This window comes from Lissotriton vulgaris, unplaced genomic scaffold (assembly GCF_964263255.1).
Source record: "Lissotriton vulgaris unplaced genomic scaffold, aLisVul1.2 SCAFFOLD_275, whole genome shotgun sequence".
NCBI lineage: Eukaryota > Metazoa > Chordata > Amphibia > Caudata > Salamandridae > Lissotriton > Lissotriton vulgaris.
Window position 1 is genome coordinate 1,728,805 of NW_028252092.1, and position 20,670 is coordinate 1,749,474.

General features: G+C 44.7%; 1 protein-coding gene across 1 annotated transcript in view; it reads left to right on the forward strand.

Moving 5' to 3' along the window:
• Positions 1-1,854: 1,854 nt before the first annotated feature.
• LOC147662676 (pepsin A-like) overlaps positions 1,855-20,670 on the forward strand; it is a 41,317-nt gene continuing 22,501 nt past the window's right edge. Inside the window, exons 1-5 of the mRNA XM_086950990.1 lie at positions 1,855-1,976; positions 3,385-3,538; positions 10,046-10,163; positions 15,869-15,987; positions 19,717-19,913. Coding sequence (XP_086807116.1) covers positions 1,924-1,976; positions 3,385-3,538; positions 10,046-10,163; positions 15,869-15,987; positions 19,717-19,913 — 641 coding nt within the window. The 5' untranslated portion in view covers positions 1,855-1,923. The remainder of the gene's footprint in view (positions 1,977-3,384; positions 3,539-10,045; positions 10,164-15,868; positions 15,988-19,716; positions 19,914-20,670) is intronic.

Consider the following 20,670-nt stretch of genomic DNA (forward strand, 5'->3'; position numbering starts at 1 on the left):
CTGAGACTCGATCTTGGCCTCAGGCCAATTGAAGAAGAATTGGTCCTTAGACCATTAACCTTCTGGAGGAGACTATGGGTTTGCCCGGAGTTGAGCACATACAGGCAAGAGCTAATCAAAGTCTTGGGACTGACTAACGTGGGCAAACTCCCCTGGTTTAAGCATGTCAGAGAGGAACTTGAGAAACTATGCCTTACTGCATTGTGGACTGATCCGGAGCATACTTGCGCTGGAATCTCTCGGAAACAGCTGGTCCAGTTGTTCTGGGATAACAAAAGGACTCTCCTAGTGTCGAGCGCCCAATCTGGAACCCTTACAGCCACGTTTTTACTGACTAAGGACTCCTACCATTTCGAGCAGGTCTTGGATGATGTTAGCCCCGCTGTTCTGAGGAAGCTCTTTCTTCAATGGCGGCATGGCTCCCTTCCCATTAGATCACTTACGACCAAGTGGAGCCCAGCAACTCCCAAGAACTGTCCAGGGTGCACCGCAGACCTTGAAAGCGAGGTGCACGTTGTTTTCTTTTGCCTTGCCTATTCGAATCTGAGACGGAGGTGGATAATTCAGTTATGCAAAAATTTGGGGATAATCCACTGTTCGCATTCGCACAGAATCTTGAAGTTGGATCCTTCACCTGCTGTGGTCTTCGCCGTTTCCAAGTTCCTGGCAGCAATGTGGAACATTAGAAGGCCGCTGGCGGCTACTTTATAAGTTGGGACTAAGTGGGCACACCTACCCAACAAACTCGGGGCTGGCCCTTAATCACAGCTCAGGTTGTGGGACTAATTGCTGTGTACGAAATCTAGATAGTGTTAAGGATTGGTTTTATCTGCTTTTAATCTTTTAATCGTTTTATTGTATTGTATTATGATACTGCTGATCTTTTATGAAAAATGTATGTTGAAATAAAGAAATAAAGTATATGGTGAAGGCTGATTAATATGTATGTGTTCTTGTGCTATTTTGGATGCATTCTTTGTTTAATTCTATTTAATAATGTTTATGTTTTATATTACATTAATTGCTGAAAGCATTTTTCTTTTCTAAATATTTGGTGATTTGAAATGTATTGAAGTAATTTTTTAATACATATTTATAGATTATTTTATTGTTTAATTTAAATAATGAAATTAGATGATGTATTGATTTATGTAGAATTTAATTGTATATGTTGTGTTAATAGAATAGCGTTACTATATCATGTTTTAATATTGTCTTTATTTGTTGTGCTATTAGTGTAGACAATATTGTGTGTATCGATATTTGAGATGTTTTAAATATTCATTTATAGGTAAGAATATTTTTTTAGGATATATGTACTTTCAATATTAGTAGAAATGGAGATTTGTAGCTGCTAAATTTTATTCATTGATATATGTGTTATTGGTAATTAAGTATAGGATAGCAAGAGTTTTATAAATAATATTTTTTTTCTGATTTTTTGTGAATCTATATTGCTTTCATAGATGTTGTCATTGATCCCAAATGAGTCACCTACATCATTGTAAGTTTCTAAGTAGTTCCTTATAATAGAGTGCAAGGTGCCTTAGTTCTGACAATGTCATATAATATAAACATATTCCATTGGAAATGTGCATTTATGTATTGATAGATTAGCCTGCCCTTGAAAGTAGGTTCTCATTCTTCCTAAACTTTATCTGACCTATGCTACTGACTAAAGTGTGCTTGCGTCACTAACATTACTTAAAGTTACAGAGATTAGAAGTGTTGGAAATGGTCTCTTATCTGGGCTTTTGATAAGATTTTTATCTCATATCTCACTCAAACCTTCTTATCAGGCTGTGAAGGTTGTGTGAGGGGCACCCGCAGCAGTATATTAGGGACCCTCTCTTGACTCTGCCCTTCACAGCTGAAAGCCTGAGTCTTAGATTCATTCTGATACTTTGGACAGAAGTGAGAACCATGAAGTGGCTGCTGCTCCTGGGGCTGGTGGCCCTCTCTGAGTGTGTAGTCAGGTGAGTAGTTACCAAAAAGCTTATTTTAGCAGAGGGTTCTGTGGGAGGAAGATTGAGGTATTGAGTTCCAAAGCTCAGACTGAAAACTGTGCCACAGAGACTGAAGGACTGACATAGAAGCCGCTCTCAGAAGTTGTTCAACGAAGGGCACATTAAAAGGGAGTTTGGCCATGGCTGTGCTGTGACATTTCTGTATTGCTGATCAGATTTCCATGAAATATGTAGGGTGAGAACATTTATGTTGTAAACATGAGATACTCTCTGTATAGAAATTCATGACATTTCTTTTGCAACTTCTAAGCAGAGTGGGTTGCAGGTGCTACTATTTTCATTTTAATTGCTGTCATATGATGATTGATCATACTTGGAAGAACACGTGGCGTAGTTGGTCTTTTGTATTGTACACACCCTGCACTGCTGATCTGAGCAGAGGAAGGTGCTTTGTGAGTCCATAACCCCTGTACCCCTGCACTGCTGATCTGAGAAGAGGAAGGTGCTTTGTGAGTCCATAACCCTTGTACCCCTGCACTGCTGATCTGAGCAGAGGAAGGTGCTTTGTGAGTCCATAACCCCTGTACCCCTGCACTGCTGATCTGAGAAGAGGAAGGTGCTTTGTGTGTCCATAACTCCTGTACCCCTGCACTGCTGATCTGAGCTGAGGTAGGTGCTTTGTGTGGCCCGTGACCCTTGCACCCCTGCACTGCTGATCTGAGCTGAGGAAGGTGCTTTGTGTGGCCCATGACCCCTGCACCCCTGCACTGCTGATCTGAGCTGAGGAAGGTGCTTTGTGGCCCATGACCCCTGTAGCCCTGCACTGCTGATCTGAGCTGAGGTAGGTGCTTTGTGTGACCCGTGACCCCTGCACCCCTGCACTGCTGATCTGAGCTGAGGAAGGTGCTTTGTGGCCCATGACCCCTGTACCCCTGCACTGCTGATCTGAGCTGTGTAAGGTGCTTTGTGGCCCATGACCCCTGTATCCCTTTACAGCTGATCTGAGCTGAGTAAGGTGCTTTGTGTGGTGTCCCTAACCCCTGTAACCCTGCACTGCTGATCGAACCGGAGGAAGGTGCTTTGTGTGTCCAGAGACCCTGTACCCCTGCACAGCTGATCTGATCTGATCTCAGGAGGTTGCTTTGTGTGGCCCATACCCTGCATCCAGCATTCCTTGGGTATTTCTCAATGACATGTTTTTTTCCACCTCGTGGTTCCAAGTGGCACCATCATGAACCCTAAGCCTCACTGTTTAGACCTATCTGAAGTCACTTGAAAACCTTGATGGAAAATGACCCTGTTATCAAGAGAGATCCTTACACCTATATAGGCCCATCACTTCTTAAAGGGAATCCTTGAGTGCGTGTGATGCTCCCACCCTCTATGTCTTCTCTTACTGTTTATTCCTTTCCTTCAGGATCTCTCTGACGAAAGGGAAATCCCTCCGGGATCATCTGAGGGAAGAGGGAAAGCTGAGGGATTACTTGAAGACGCACGAAGAAGTGGCCAGTAAATTCTCACAGACCGAGGACGCTGTAGTCACCTATGAGTCAATGTGGAATTATTTGGATGTGAGTAAAATAGACCATTTCAGCCATAAAAACCCTTCCTTATAAGGGCTGTCTGGAACCTGCAATGATTGCATGCATGCATCTTTTTCTTGTGGACCCTATGAGCTATAGTGTCTGCCCATAGACAATGAAAGGCACAGAGCGGTCTCAGAATGTTGGGGAAGAGCTGAGCTGAGGGAGGAGGTGATTTACTTGTCTGTCCATTGTACCCTTGTGTTTATAGGATGCGGTAAAGATGATCAGAAGGAGCAGATAGGTGTGTGGTGGTGGGGGTGGGCCTGTGTGTGGTGGGGGTGAGTGTGTGCTGGGGGTGAGTGTGTGCTGGGGTGGTGTGTGTGTGTGTGTGCGTGTGTATGTGTGGTGGGTGGCCAATGAAGGTGCAGGCTACACTTATAATACATCTGCATGAAAAGTGACATTAACTCCAAGTGTGGCTGTTCAGTAATCATTTAGAACACTTTTGGATCATAACACTCTGTACTTCCTTGAATGTAGGGAACCTGTCTGATGTTCTTGCAGACAGAAGAGCAAAGCGGCTAAAAAGTGTTTAACAGACTATATATGATGCAAGACAAAGTCTGCTGGAATTTGGGTGCAGTCAAAGTCAGTAGGGACCCACAGGAATGGGGAGAGAAAAAGGCAGCATGTCCATCCTAATGTAGAGATGAAAATATAAAACAGTGTAGCATGCCTTGTAGCCTGAAGCTTGGGTGGTATGAAACAACTTGATCGGATAGTTGTGGGTTGCTGCCACAATGAGCCACTGGCACAGCTCTCAAATGAAGAACAGCGTTCGAGGTGTTTCATAAGCTGTGTGTGCACAGCACTGCTCATGTGTTCCACCAGGTGTGCGCACAGCACTGCTCATGTGTTTCACCAGTTGTGGGCGAAGATGAAGGCAAACAGCACTGCTCTTTTGTTCAACCAAGTGTGCTTGCACAACACTGCTCATATGTTCCAACAGGTGTGGACGCAGGTGAGGGATGCAGAGCACTGCACATGTGTTCCACCAGGTGTGTGCGCACAGCACTTTCATGTGTTCCACCAGGTTTATGCACACAGCACTGCTCATTTGCTCCAACAGGTGTGGGCACACAGCACACCGCTGCTCATGTGTTCCACCAGGAGTGGGAGCATTTGAGGGCTCACAGCACTGCTCATGTGTTCCACCAGGTGTGGGTGCAAAGTACTGCTCATATGTTCCACCAGGTGTCGGCATATGGCACTCCTCATGTGTTCCACCAGGTGTGGGCACACACCACTGTTCACATGTTCACCCAGGTGTGGGTGCAAAGCACTGCTCATGTGTTTCACCAGTTGCGGGCAGACAGCAATACTCATGTGTTCTATAAGGTGAGGGAACATAGCACTGCTAATGTGTGTCCACCAGTTGTGGGCACAGAGCACTGCTCATGAGTTCCACCAGGAGTACATGCATAGCACCATTCATGTGGCCCACCAGGTGTGGGCGCCCAGCACTGCTCATGAGTTCCACCAGGTTTGGGCACACAGCACTGCTCATGTGTTCCATCAGGTGAGGGCACATGGCACTGCTCATGTGTTCTACCAGGTGTGGGCACACATCACTGCTCACGTATTAAACCAGGTGTGGGTGCAAAGCACTGCTCATGTGTTCCACCAGGTGTGGGCAGACAGCAATACTCATGTGTTCTATATGGTGAGGGAACATGGCACTGCTAATGTGTACCCACCAGTTGTTGGCACAGAGCACTGCTCATGAGTTCCACTAGGTGTGGGTGCACAACACGGCTCATGATTTCCACCACGAGTGGGTACACAGCATGGTCATGAGTTCCACCTACTGTGGGCAAACAGCACTGCTCATGAGTTCCACCAGGAGTGCATGCATGGCACTGTTCATGTGGTCCACCAGGTGTGGGCACCCAGCACTGCTCATGAGTTCCACCAGGTATGGGCACACAGCACTGCTCATGTGTTCCATCAGGTGTGGGGAATCAGCACTGCTCATGTGTTCCACAAGGTGTGGGCACACAGCACTGCTCATGAGTTCCACCGGGTGTTGGTGCAGATGAGGGCTCACAGCACTGCTCATGTGTGCAACCAGGTGTGTGCACAGAGCACTGCTCATGTGTTTCACCAAGTGTGGGCACCACGCACTACTCATGTGTTCCACCAGGTGTGGGCACACAGCACTGCTCATGTGTTCTCCCGGGTGTGGGTACAGGTGAGGGCACACAGCACTGCTCGTGTGTTCCACCAGGTGTGTGCACACAGCACTGCTCATGTGTTCTACCAGGTGTGTGCACACAGCACTACTCATGTGCTCCACTAGGAGTGGGTGCAGGTGATGCAACACAGCACTGCTTATGTGTTCCCCCAGGTGTGTGCACACAGCACTGCTCATTTGTTCCCCCAGGAGTGTGCACACATCATTGCTAATATGTATCCATCAACTGTGGGTGCACAGCAATGCTCATGTGTTCCACCAGGAGTGGGCAGACAGTAACACTCATGAGTTCCACAAATGTGGGCAGAAGGCACTGCTTATGAGTTCCACCAGGCATGCGCACATGGCACTGCTCATGTGGTCCACCAGGTGTGGGCACACAGCACTGCTCATGAGTTCCACCAGGTGTGGTCATACAGCACTGCTCATGTGTTCCATCAGGCGTGGGGAAGCAGCACTGCTCATGTGCTCCACCAGGTGTGGCCACGAAACACTGGTCATGAGTTCCACCAGGTTTGGGCACACAGCACTGCTCATGTGTTCCACCAGGTGTGGGGAAGCAGCACTGCTCATGTGTTCCAGCAGGTGTGGGCACGCAGCACTGCTTATGAGTTCCAGAAGGTGTGGGCGCACAGCACTGTTCATGAGTTGCACCAGGCGTGGGTACACAGCACAGTTCATGTTTTTCACAAAGTGTGTTCCCACAGCACTGCTCATGTGTGCCACCAGGAGTGGGCACATGGCACTGTTCATGAGTTCCACCGGGTGTGGGCACAAAGCACTGCTTATGTGTTCCCCCAGGTGTGGGGAAGCAGCACTGCTCATGTGTTCCAGCAGGTGTGGGCACGCAGCACTGCTTATGAGTTCCAGAAGGTGTGGGCGCACAGCACTGTTCATGAGTTGCACCAGGCGTGGGTACACAGCACAGTTCATGTTTTTCACAAAGTGTGTTCCCACAGCACTGCTCATGTGTGCCACCAGGAGTGGGCACATGGCACTGTTCATGAGTTCCACCGGGTGTGGGCACAAAGCACTGCTTATGTGTTCCCCCAGGTGTGGGGAAGCAGCACTGCTCATGTGTTCCAGCAGGTGTGGGCACGCAGCACTGCTTATGAGTTCCAGAAGGTGTGGGCGCACAGCACTGTTCATGAGTTGCACCAGGCGTGGGTACACAGCACAGTTCATGTTTTTCACAAAGTGTGTTCGCACAGCACTGCTCATGTGTTCCATCAGGTGTGGGCACACAGCACTGTCCAGTCACCAGAATCTACTTTTACAGAGTGTTTTCCTGTTTGGGAGCGCTGCTTCTGTGTTGACATGTTGCATTCTAAGAATGTGGTAGTTCCTCTTTCTTATGGGTAGCATTGTTCAAGTTCCCCCCTCCTCTTTACTTATTGTGTCTTGCATTGGCACCAAACTGTGAAATAGACTTTAAGGAAGAGTGTGTGCATGGTATGTTATTGTCTCAAAGAGCATACCATGCTGCCATAGGCGGTCGGTGGTGTCTTCAGGCTTCAGTATACTCCATACAAAGATTTAGGGGTCATTAATGGGAATGTCATACAGTGAATGACAGCAATTGACCTTTCAGCAGTGTCGGAGAGGGGAGGAATGTGCCATATTTGAGACAATGCTGCACATTCCTGTCCTATCCATTGTGCTTGCACCCTTTTGGCAGCCCGGTGGCAATGCAGGATTGTTTTGGGGGCACGAAGGGACACTTTCCTCCTTAAAAACAATCCTTGGAGGCATATTCCCTTTTCTATGTGGGCTGCAGAATGCAGCCTACATAGAAAGAGGGAGAAACAAGGAGCAGTAGATATGTTTCTCATTGTCATGGCTCCCCTGGAAAGATTTGAGACGTTGGCACATCCCAAGGTTTACAAGTTCTAGGAAATCCACGGAAGCATGGGGACAAGCGCAACACTCATGGAATGCCTCCCCAAGGCAGTCATTCAATGCATTGATTTGCGCTGTGTTGCATTACTCCAGATGTTTCGAGCCACTCAGAGCCACACATGCCTTTAAAAATCTGTCTCAAAATGTGCTTCGGTCTTGCACCATGTTACATGATGCCAGAGCGATGCAAGCAGTTCATATATAGGCCCCGTGTATCAATTTAATTTGCTGTTTTTATAAGGAGTGACCTCTCTGCCTCAATTTGTATGCACACTTTACATTTGTGTCTTTCCTTCGTGTGTCTCTTTTCCAATAGTGGTCGACACTCATAAAGGGTGGTAGGGCGGGAAGGCAGCGCTCTGTGGGAGGGCAGGAGGGGATGATGGGTTACTAATCATTTTTAAAAGTTATCTGACGCCGCAGGCCACCTTCGTCGTCGTAAAAACCACAGTTGATGGACAGAATGCAGAACAATGTCATACATTCACCCCAGTACAAGGATCTGGGCTTCAATCCATTGTTTTTTTGCACTCCACACCACCCCAGTTCAGACATGGCTATATGCAAATCAGTCCGACCCTGTGCCTCATGGGAACAGTCCAGCCCGAACTGCCAAGCCATGCCTTCCCTGGACCCCAGCAGCCCCTGGGACAGATTCCGAGCCAATCCTTGAGGCGCAGCGCAGCACAGGGTTTGGTCTGAGTGGGCTGAAAAGATGTCTTGCTCAGACCGAATGAATGAATGCAGGCTGGAGAAACCTAAGTGCCCATGTGTGTTTTTGATGGCCTGAAACAGCTGCCCACACACAAATGAGCACTTTGGGAGTGTAGAAGAACTCCTTCTTCACACTCCCATGCCCCGCCCCTCCATGCCAGAGCATGGTTTTATTTTTATTTGCTGGCTCTGTGCCAGGCAGTGGGGTGTGACGCTTCCCAGCCATTATGGAGGAGACGCCACTGCTCTTCTCTGCAGTGACCCTCCCTAGCGATCTTTAGAAAAAATCTGTATGGAGTATAATTCTCTTTGTGATGGGGCTATTACTCTAAGATGCATTAAAACATAATTTAATCCTGAGTAATGACATCACCTCTACTTACAGTTCAGCATGAATGACGTTAAAATTAAAAACCCTGGCCACTGTTCCAACCTTTTTCTCCCCAAGAATCTGAAAATAAGCAAAATATAATATCCTTTGGTTGGAAAGAGCAAATTCCAAATGACAGACTCAGGTCTGTGGATACGTCAGCTTGCAGAGGGCACTTGCCCCAATGGTACCTCTTGCAATATTAGGTTTGGGTTTAGAGCGAGGACATAGATGTTCCAAAGAGAACGGCAACCTGAGCCTTCGGGACATTAGTAAACCCCCGGCATTGGTCCTCTCAGGGGGTGCAGACAGGTACAGAGTGCCTCCACCAGGAAGAACAGCATCCCTGAGAAGAAGCACTTTGATGCACTAATACCTGTTTGCGCTGACCTTACTCCTGCGCATTGTCCGTCGTGGAATATGAGGCATAGGGACATCTGCTGAAAATGCACTATTTGCCAGAATTATGTGAATAATGATGGGTGATGTTGTGAACCTCAGAATGTTGTGACTTTACTTAAAGATAGAAGAAACCTCACTTGAGCCTATTTACAAGTTTTAGAACGTAGGGACACATGCATCAGTCTAAATACCGATCGCAAAGGGGCAGATTCACAGAATCTGCCTCTTTGCGACCGGTGTTTTTGCATTTGGGATGCATCAACACAAATTCGCAATTTAAGTAATCGCAAAATTTGCGATGACCTAAATTGCGAATGCATTTACGGAATTGTAAATTGCGATTCCCTAAATGCAATGCATCATGCAATTTTAAATCACGATTTCGCAATTAGGGGTCGCACATTACCCAGTTGATGGTAATTTGCAAAAACTTTGAAAAATGCACTGAAGGTCAATTTTCAAGGTTCCATGTTACACACACACATGCCCTTGGGGCATGTGTGTGCGCGAAACTTGTGGTCACATGGCAATTTCAGGGGTGCATCAGGGTGTCTTTTTGGCACCCTTGAAATTTCATGGCAATTTGGACGTACCTATTTCGTGAACATGCAAATCTCATTTATTCCGATGGGTATCTAGGCCCATAGGAATGAATGGGAAGCTATTCCCTAAATGCGATTCACAATTTGCGAGTTGTAATTAGAGAATGTGTAGGGTTCCCCATTATTTAGGGTGATTCCTACATGCATAGGAATTGCGATTACTTAAAAATCGCAAAATAGGAATCGCTATTTCTCACTTTGATGCATGTGGCTCTAAGTGTGTGCATTGCGGGTGTAAGAGTGAAATATTAACACATAAGGGAGTCGCAATTCTGCAAATTGTAATTTATTTTCCCTTCATTCTCCTTCAGGTGGTCTATTATGGCACAATCTCCATTGGGACCCCACCTCAGGCCTTTAGGGTGATGTTTGACACAGGCTCCTCCAATCTCTGGGTACCGTCCACAGACTGCAAAAGTCCTGCCTGCAGTAAGTATGTGTATGAACATTGAATTGACAATGGTGAGCTGCAACATCGCTCACAAATCCTGCTGTACCGTGAATCCCTCATTTTATGTCACACACCCACACATGCACCCTCACACATATAAGCACACACACCCACACAGACACACACACAGACACACAAGCACACACATGCACACACCCACACATACACACACATGCGTGCACCCACTCACACATGCAGACACACACACACACACAAGTTCACGCACACATGCACACCCATGCATGCACGCCCACACACACACACACATGTACATACACACACACACATACATCTCCTGTAGCGGAATTAGAAACAATTTAAGTTGTGCTGCGTGCTGTCTTCTACCTGGCAGCTGGCCCAACAAGGAAACACAAACACACATACATGCATGCACACATGTATACACAAACAAACACACACATGCATTCCATATAATGAAAAGATTTGTTGTGTGCTTTCTTCTACCCAGCATCTGGCTTAACAATAGGATACTACACACACATCTGTACACAGGCACACATACACACAATCACGCACTCATGCAGACATTCTATGTAAAATAAATAAAATCAATTCACACTAGCAGATCAATGGGGTGGATAAATAACATTTAGCCCCAACACGAGGATTGTTGTTCAGAAGTGTCCACTAGAAGGCACTTATGCATCAACAATATTCACTTGAAGGCCTTGGAGCGAAGAGTGCTCTTAGAGGCCGGTGGGGATAGAGTGATGTATTTTACCTTGAAGGGGGAATACGGGTCTCTCCTAACATGTTCCTGTTGCATTAGCAATACTAGCTAGCTGGTGCATTACAAGAATGTTCACACAAACAAAATGTGGGTACATAACTCACATTCAATAGAGTTTTCAAAGGCATTGGGGAGAGGAGTTGACCTAATGGCTAGGGCGTTCGACCTCGAATCTGGGGAACTATGTTTGAGTCTCGGCAATGACGCTGAACATCCTGTGATTCTGGGCAAATCACGTAATCTTCCCGTGCCTAAACAAAATGAATGTGTCCTCATGTAATGCAAGTGGTGCTATGCAAAGCGCTCTGATACCCGATTCGGGTCATGTTTGCGCTATAAAAAACTCTGTAAAAAAATAAATAATCTAAGAGTCAGAAAGGGATTTGCCACAGCCCACAGTATTTAGGATTGTACATTAATAACTTAGTAGTCACTTTAGAAGAACCACCATCCTCAGGATTGCTACTAGAGAATGCATTGATTAGGTACCTGCTCTACGCAGATGGCCTTGCCTGCTCAGTTAAAGCTCTAAAAAAGAGATTTCTATTGCACAGTACTGCAGCATAGAGTCCCTGAAAATAAGTAAAACTACCACCAGTCCATGGCAATGATTGTCAGAAAAATCATAGGTGAAATAATAACAAAAAACAGTTTCTGGTATAGGAGGACATCTAATTAATTACACCTGGGGCCACACTTATCAAGGTTTTGCATTGAACTACTGCCATGCATGGGGACGCAAGGGCAACACAGATGCTAAGTGAGATGTGTCATGCCTGCATTGCTTCATACATCTGGAGAAACACAACATACATCTCTGCATTGCGTTACTCTGCCCCACCCTTATGTCTTCCTCTTTCTACCTGTGCTTCCTTCCGCAGCACATATCAAAAGAGAAAAATGCTTGTGCAGAATATTTTTGTGCAGAAAGATGTCCCTGCCCTCAACGCAAGCACCGTTGTACCATGACGCCAGTGTGCCTGCATTGGCGATAGGCAGCCAAAAGTGAGCCAGCACTAGGAAAGGCCAGGAATGGGCATTATAGTGTTAAATATGGTGCATTCCTGCAAAGAGAGAGGGGGATCAGCGAGGGAGACAGAGACAAATAGAGGCATAGAAAGAGCGGGCTGGAGAAAGAACAAGATAAAAAAGACGTAGTGAGAGTAAGTGGTGGAGAAAAAAGTGTGATGGCCACAAACAAGCACCTAAGTTCGAGACTTTGTTTGAATGGTAACATTATGACCACGCCTACCCCAGTACTTGGTGACTGTGTGCATCCAGCTTGGTGCACAGTTTCTTAACTTAGTGCCTGATTTCAATCTTGGCGGATGGGTTACTGCATCACAACGGTGATGGATAACCAAGCTGATGGGATTTATATTTTGGCACAGTTATCGGCATTTGCACCATCCTTGCACCCTGAATACTATTACAGTATTACATAAGGGATCCCTTATGCAGGTCATGTAGTGCAATCGTAGCACTGGTGTGACCTACATGGAGCCGATAGGGGTCTACAGACAGATACAGGTGTCAAGATTCACCTATATAGAATGATCTCAAGGGGGAGTAAATGAGAGAATCTTTCTCCTTTCCAATGTTTCCATATTACAGATGCAGGTGTAGAGGCAAAGAGGCCAATGAGAGGCTAACTGGCTACAGGTTCCACAGAGTCAGGGCAGCCATGACTGCAACACTTATACGTGCAAAATAAGGCCCGGTCTTCCAATTTGTTGCCCTACAGGCAAATGCAGTCAATCAATACACCAACCTCCAGGGGGCTCTGACCCCCTTTGAAAGACAGGCCACTTTACTCCTGCAAAGGAAAAGGCAGACCAGAGGCTTCAAATAGCCAGCCTGCCTTAAACTAAAGCCCCATCCCATGTTTACACTGAGAACAATGCATGTTCTGTGAGAAAACACTCTGCCCAGATGTTCATCTAGTCCACAGAATTAAGTGTTCTCTGCACCACAGAGTGGGACAGAGTGCCCTACACATCCTCCGGCCCCAGACCTCTAGGCAATTCGGGCTCTAGTAGTATCCACAGTACTCCTTCCTCACCCAACTAATCTACTACAGGAGAATAAAAAGGGCTCCAATGCCCAAACCAGACTTACATGTAACTTTCTTGTAGACTCCAGATACAGAGCACTAAATGGAGGGCTGGCAGAAGATTAGCCCACTGCACCAATGTATCAGGGACATGTGGCCTCCACCATCATAGACTACACATGTGTGCATTACTCATACTTCCATCTTTGCAAAATATACACTATCATTCAGAGGCCTGACAATGACCATGATCCTCACATGCATGTTCGACTGTCCAAAGTTTTTTTAGGATGGACTTGTTTATGCCTGCTTACATGCTATTACAGTAGTCCAGTCTAGAAGTAATTAGGGCCACTGCCCCTGTCTTTCTCTCCATGCAAGGGAGCAAGTCAAAGAACTTCTTTCTAGGTTCTTGACTACATCCATCGTGTTAGAGGGGGGAGGAGTATCCTTAGGCCACCATAAGCTAGGAAGGAAAATGTTGGACTTTCCTAGTAGCATGATCTCAGTCTTTGGGTATTTCATCTCAGGTGTTTACATTGCATCCAGTGAAAGACTCCTGTGAGACATAGTTGGACATTTCCTTCGACATTGGTAGAGAGTTTGTCTAACACTAGAATTAATTGAGTATTATCAGCATGTGAGATGTTTTCAATATTAAAAGATGATATAGATTCTATACAGGGAACCATGTATATACTTAAACAGCCCTTGACTTGGGGTAGGAATCCTGCAGGACACCAGAATGCAAACGATTCTCTGTTGACTGGTAGTGCCCCAGAGTGACTCCTTGCCTCTGGTTGGTAAGGAGTGACTTCAGCCAGTCTAGGGCCAGGTGGGAAATGCCACAGGTTTTCAGACGGTACACCAGCATGTCATGGGAGACGGTATGAAATGCGGAAAATAAATCTAATAGAATCAGCACTGTATTTTTCCCTCGTCCAAGGCAAATTTGAGGGTTTCCATAGTGTGTAATAGTGCAGATTCTGTAGAATGTTGGGGCCTAAAACCCAATTGGCTCAGATACAGAATATCAGCCTCTTCTAAGAAAGAAGTCAGTTGATTATCAACAAATTTATCAGTCGCTTTACTGAGGCAAGGTAGTAGGAAAATGGGCCGGAGGTTAGAGAGGGTAGTAGGATTGGTCACTTGGTTTTTCTGAAGGGGTTTGACTGCCGCGATGTTCCAGTATGAGGGCACTTCCGCAAGGGAGAGTGAGGAATGAATTATTAATGGCTGGGTTGACGATCTCTATAATAGTGTGTCGTACCTCCAAGGGGCAGGGTCAAAGGAGAATCCTGACTTGCAAGCGAGAATTGCTTGGAATGACTGTTTCAAGCTAATGTTTTAAACTGATTGAAGAATCAGTCTATCATCAGTTTACAAATCAGTTTGCACATTTTGTATTTTCTTTGAAAAAAAATAGCAATTTGACTACAGAGGGTCTGTGATGGGGGATAGTATGTTCAAGTATTTTAGGGTGGGTAAATGACTTTACAATTTTCAAAATAGTTTTTGAGTCTGAGTCAGCTAGCGTAAGGAGTTAGTATAGTGGACTTTCTTTTCTACTTTAATTTGTTGATGGTAGGCTTTGAGAGCCATTCTGCATTGTATTAGCTCCTCTAATTTACAACCTCTTACCATCTACACTCTAGCTGTCCACAATGTAGATGTAATTCTGTCAGCTTGTGTAGTGGATTTCTCTTTCAAAGGGACGGGAGGGACAAAGGTATGATTATGCGTAGACATACAGGAGTTAATGTGCTGGGTGTCTAATGTTGGAGTCCTTGATAGGATGGGTCTGACAGCAAGTGCATCAGTGCTGAGGTCCAGATCAGCTTTCATTTCATTCCATTTATGCACCGTTTTGGGGATGACCGAATTGGGTCCCAAATGAGTATTAGTGCTCTGACGTCTAATCCTAGAGGGGATATAATTGTGGTCTGGCCATGATCAGGTAACTGGAGAGTTGACCATAAGAGTACCAAGGTTTTAGAAAATCCCATTGAGCGTTTGTCCAGCACAAGGTGTGGAGGGAGATACTCACTGATTCAGACCCATGGTCTCTAAGGTATCTAAGAAATGTATAACTCCGCGTTCGGTATTAGTCTAAATGAAGGGTAAGAACCCTGAGTAGGGTGAAGTTCAAATATCTAAGAGTGAGAGAGCTTAGGTGTCTAAGAAGCGTAGATGTGGAACTGGTGGGTGATAGATCGAAGATCCAGAGAAGGAGGCTGAACATTCAACTTGGGAGCAGAAACAAAGACTTTCCGCATCTTTAGGACATGTAAGTTTGAATGTAGAGCATTTGAGCGTAATGTTATATTTTATAGTGACCCTTCTCCCGTGATTTAAGTCTATCTTGTGTATGTATCAGATATCCAGGGAGGAGGGCATGGACGATGCCCAGAGGGCTTCTTAAGCCATGTTTCAATGACAAAAAGGCAGTCTAGGTTGAGAGCTAAGACCATATCATAGATGTTTTGGACATGCTTACACGAAGACTCTCAGGTGATCAATATTGATAAAAAAACAAATGCTGTTTCTATGTAGATTCCATCATTTCTAATGTTTGACAATCTACTCTCTCGTTACCAGCACAGTTTCACTAGAGGTAAGGGTTGAGCTTTTCACAATGGCGCACTAGAGTTGGAGAACAAAAACTGATCTCAGCCATCGGCTCAAGCAGGGACTCTTTCAAGGTTTCACAAAAGACAAATAAGACCACCAATGGGAGGCATGAGCTGGAGTGAGAGCCCCAGCACTCCATTGAAAGAGAGAGCAGCAAATGGTCAATTGTGGTATAATTCAAATGTTCTTAGCTGATACGTGATCTTATCTTCCATGTCGTTAAACATTAAACACTTCTATATCCTCAGACAATCACTGGCGTTTCGATTCAGCCAGTTCGTCAACATTCAAGTCCAACAATATCCAGAGTGTCCTTCCTTATGGCATGGGAACCGTGTCCGGAGTCCTGGCCAATGACACTGTCCAGGTAAGTGGACTGGAGAATGTGCATGAGTTTTGCAGAATATGATCATGTTTGAGATACACGTGAGACAGAGAACAGAAACCAGGGTATCACTAGGGCTGATTGTTTTTGTTACGTAAGGTGTCCCTTCCTACACAAAAACAATTTAATCCTCACAACGCAGGCACACTTGCACCATGGTGCAAAGGTGTCTGTGTTGGCGCATGGCATCCAATTGTGCGCCAGCGCAGGGGAGAGCTCAGAGATATGTCAAATTAATGTACATATGAGCATCCCTGTGCTTTGGAAGTAACACAGAACAGCACAGCCAAATGGCTTGCAGCACAATGCTGTGTTACTTCCTTGAAAATATGGCCCCTAGTCCCTGCTTTAGAAGGTCAGCAAAATAACTGCTATTGCCTGATAAATCAATACGATCTACTTGATGATAGCGGCTACTTTGAAAAAATGTCCACCAGGAAGATGAAAGCCAGGGTACTCTGACTCTTTTCCCTGTCATATTTGGTAACTCTCCTGCTACAGTGCTTCAGAGTCCATTGTGAAGACAAAGGGATGCACCGATGGGCATATTATCAAGGAATGGTGTTAAAATTGGGCTTGATAATACATCCTTGTTAATTCCCATAGAAGCCTATGTTCTGATACTAACATGGGCTTCTATGGGAATTAACAAGGGTGTATTATCAAGCCCATTATCGCCGTTTTATCGGCGGTTTCCTGCAGATAAAACGGCAATATTCTTAACACCGGTCCTTGATAATATGCCCCCTCATTTGGCTCTTCAAAGGGCCACCTTCAAAATGAACCTTTAAGCTGATTGGAGAGGTGATTGAAAGCCATCAGGGTAATCTTAGAGGGCCCGATTCACAGAACTAACTGAAGACAAAATCCTAAACTTCCTACTTTTGGTATTCACAGAAAATAGGATTTTGTCTTAAATTTGTCTTAAGACAGACTTAAAAAAAGTAGTAAGTTTAGGATTTTGTCTTAAGTTAGTTCTGTGAATCCGGCCCAGAGTGCACAAGCTGAGGCTTGTACCCAAAGTAGGGGCCGATATGTTCTAGCAGAAGAGAACAGAGACAAAAAAAACATTCGGCTGTAGCGGTGGTGGCACAAGCCGGATAATGCAGATTGGATGATCTTAACACACTCCCTCTAGCAACTGTTTCCATAGGTTCCACCAGGGCATAGATCCCAGAAATCACACGTTAGCACAGACGAACATACTTGTTCGGCTTAAAATATGCGGGCAATTTCAAACGTAGCGCATCTAGGGAGATGAGTCACGTTGTAAAGCCCTGCGTCACATTATACCTGCACCTTGTATAATGTATGCAGGGTGGGAGATCCCATGCTGGAAAGTGAATGCTCATAAAAGTGACGCAGTGAAATCTACAAGATTCCACTGCGTCACTTCTAGGATGCCACCACATCAAAACCTTACGCCTGCTTGAAACAGGCATAAGGAGAGACGCAGTGTAGTGGTGCAAAGGTTTCTCAGGATGGCGCAGGGAAAGTGACGCATCTCTACAGATGCGTTACTTTCTTGTAAATCTGCCCCTCAATATTGGGGATTATTTACAAACCCCTTGCGCCACCTGTATGTCACATTTCCAGTGTTAACAATGAGGCAAAAGTGGCGCAAGAGGCTTGTATATCAGCCTCATTGTGTTTAATAACAAGCATATATTATATTTCCCTATATTAAAATTAGAAGCAGGCTTTGGTGCCTGCTTAGGGTTTTTGTGCCCCCTAGCGGCAGAGGTATTGAAATTGAGGCAGAATTTACATGAGTGTGGAAGTCTGCAGCAGCTAATCACAGCCCATGAAAAAAGTGCTGGGATCACTCCTCAACCAGGACACACTGGGACATCATCACTAGAACCCCCAGAGGGGGATTTGAAGCACTCGCAAATCATGATACACTTTAGTTTTATAATTTATCAGTTCTATTGAGACTGAATTCCTAATTTCTACTGAATTGTTGCAATCCTATGTTGTAATCCATAATAACTGCCTCATTGCATCTTGATTTTTATTGTAAGTTGATGCTTAAACAAGATTCTTTCTGCTGGTGTCAGAGTAGAGAAGTTCCTTCCGTTGCAAATGAATTATCTCCAACATAGATTTATCGCCTCAGGTGTTTGCAGATGGGTGTAATACCTGTAATGCCTTTACTTGTCCTCCCCTCTGTAATTCATTAAACCAATCCTAACCATTGTATATTACATGCAGATAACCTCTCAAAAGACACCAGGGTCCTTCAGGAGTCACCCACCGCTGTTTCCTTCCTTTGTCCTCATGAACTCTTAGCAAACTTTCTTGAAAAAATGTAAATCCTGAAATAGACATTAGACAATGGAGAACTCACTGAGAATATGCTTACCCTTTAATGTTCTAGAAGGAGACTCCTAATCTCAAAACAACCTGACCCTTGGCATCATCTACCTTGGTGCCTTCTTATGCCTGACCCAAGTTAGCGAAGGGGGTGGGATCAAGGATTCCTGTTTTCAATGACTGAATGCCTCAAGGCTGGGGTTTCATCAACCACTCAAACAAGGGAGCCCCTGAGGCAGATATGAGGCAGAGAGAGCAGGGGAACAATCAAAGAGCAATCAAAAGAGACACTCTGCTGAATCTTTATGAAGAGAGATGCATAACGCTGAACAAAGTTCTAAGCGATAAGCGGCATAAAGGTAATGTCCAATGCAAATATGATTTAATACTTGAGAGGTGGATCAGACGCTTTAAAAAACATCCAAGCAGGATCGCGGCTTGTACACATCCGAGAAGCCAAGCACTTTCCCTTAATGCCTCATATCGCTTAGAATTTTGTTCTGCATTATGAATCTCTCTTCATGAAGATTCAGTTGTGCCCATTATCCTCTGGACAGTCACATGCTGACCTTATTTTGGAGCCCTTTATGCATTATGTATTAATTTGCATAATCACTCTGTCTGCCCTTCAAAGACTTGGGTAGTCACTCTGGAAATCTAACCCAGGTGCTTCATATTTCCTCTGCTGCACTCGAACCTTGTGCCCTGAAGAAGGTTTGAACCAAATGTGGGTCTAACACCGAAACGCGCATTGGCGCTAGAGCCCTTGTTCCTCCCTTGTTGGCATCGCCCCCATGGAGAAAAGAAAACAGACTATGGACTGTATCAGTGCTTTACAGAGACAACCAACTGATCTTGGGTTTTCCTTATCACTATATACTATCTGAATTTTCTATTGTTGTGAACCTTTTCTTGGATTAATTGATTGCGTAAGGCACCATTTATTGCTTTGTTATCTGATGGAATGTTTGAGTATGTTTGAGTCAGTGTTTGACTGTTTTTTGAAAGATTGTGTGTGTGTGGCTTAAGATGGTTGTAGAGTTTGTGGAAATGTATTGTCTTTTATGTTTTTCTTACTATGTTGACCAAAATATCTAAATAAATATGATATCCCTAACTCACAAGTATTCCTTATTATAATTAAGATGGGTACCCTGTTCAGGACTCTTTTTGTCTATATCATTGACGTACAGCACTTTATAAAGAATTTTCAGGCAGAGTGTCTCTTTTGATTGCTCTTTGGGGGTTTGTCAAGCGGTGTGTTAGAAGGGATGCCCTGTCTTACTCACTAGGTTACATTTCATGTACCTGCTTTTTCTTTTCTTTAATGAAGGTATTCACATATTAAATTACAAAGATGAGTCTGAACATTTTCTGATTTCTTTCTCCTTTGAGGTTGGAACTCTTGTGGTCACCAACCAGGCCTTTACTTTGACCTCTGCTGAAGACAACGCCTTTGCCAATTTTCCTTTTGATGGCATCCTGGGACTGTCATATCCCGATATGTTTGGTGATGGAACGACCACAGTATACGACAACATGTGGAAGCAGGGTTTAATCCCTGATAACCTTTTCTCTATCTACCTGAGCAGGTAGGTGACGTTTCCTATGGTAATAAGAAAAGGTTGAACAGAGTAAGATGTCAATCAAAAAGAAGGATTCCCATTTAGAAGGCGAGAACATAGTGACGTTTTTTGCTTGAAAACCAGAATCCTGTCAAATAATATGACTAACAGGAAGTATATTACTGATTAACACTTTGCAGGTACCACATTTTCTGCAATGCAGTGGCAAGCAGAAAACAGTGCATTTCATTTTCAGAAGCTGAAAATGTAAAAAAATTACTCTAATTAAAATCACATGACAGGTGCAAAACAAAAGGGATATATACAACTGGAAAAGACTTAAAGCATTGTTAATTTTGCTTTGAACCCGCATCTCCAGTTTAATAATCCAAAATGCTTCATGCAGTAACCATCGAGTGAACCTTCCGCCTCTCCTTGGGCCTTCGGTCAGATGCTCAATCAATATAGACACAAGCTGGCACTTGTCTAAATTCACCAAACTGCTACAGAGTCATCACAGTTCCTCACCATTTTGAATTTGGGTTTTGGTTTTATGAGCTTGCATTATTACATTGTGTTGTTAGGCCTGATCAACAAGTCACATTCCACAAATATATATGTTTGAATAAACTACCTACTCTCTCTCTTCTTGCCTTCACCCTACCTCAGATTTTCAGAGCACCCCATTCCCCAGGCATTCCCAGAAAATGCAAGACACAGACAAGGGCATTGCCTGATAGGGCTACATATGAGCTTGGGTCAGAATCCCTGTTTTTATGGAATA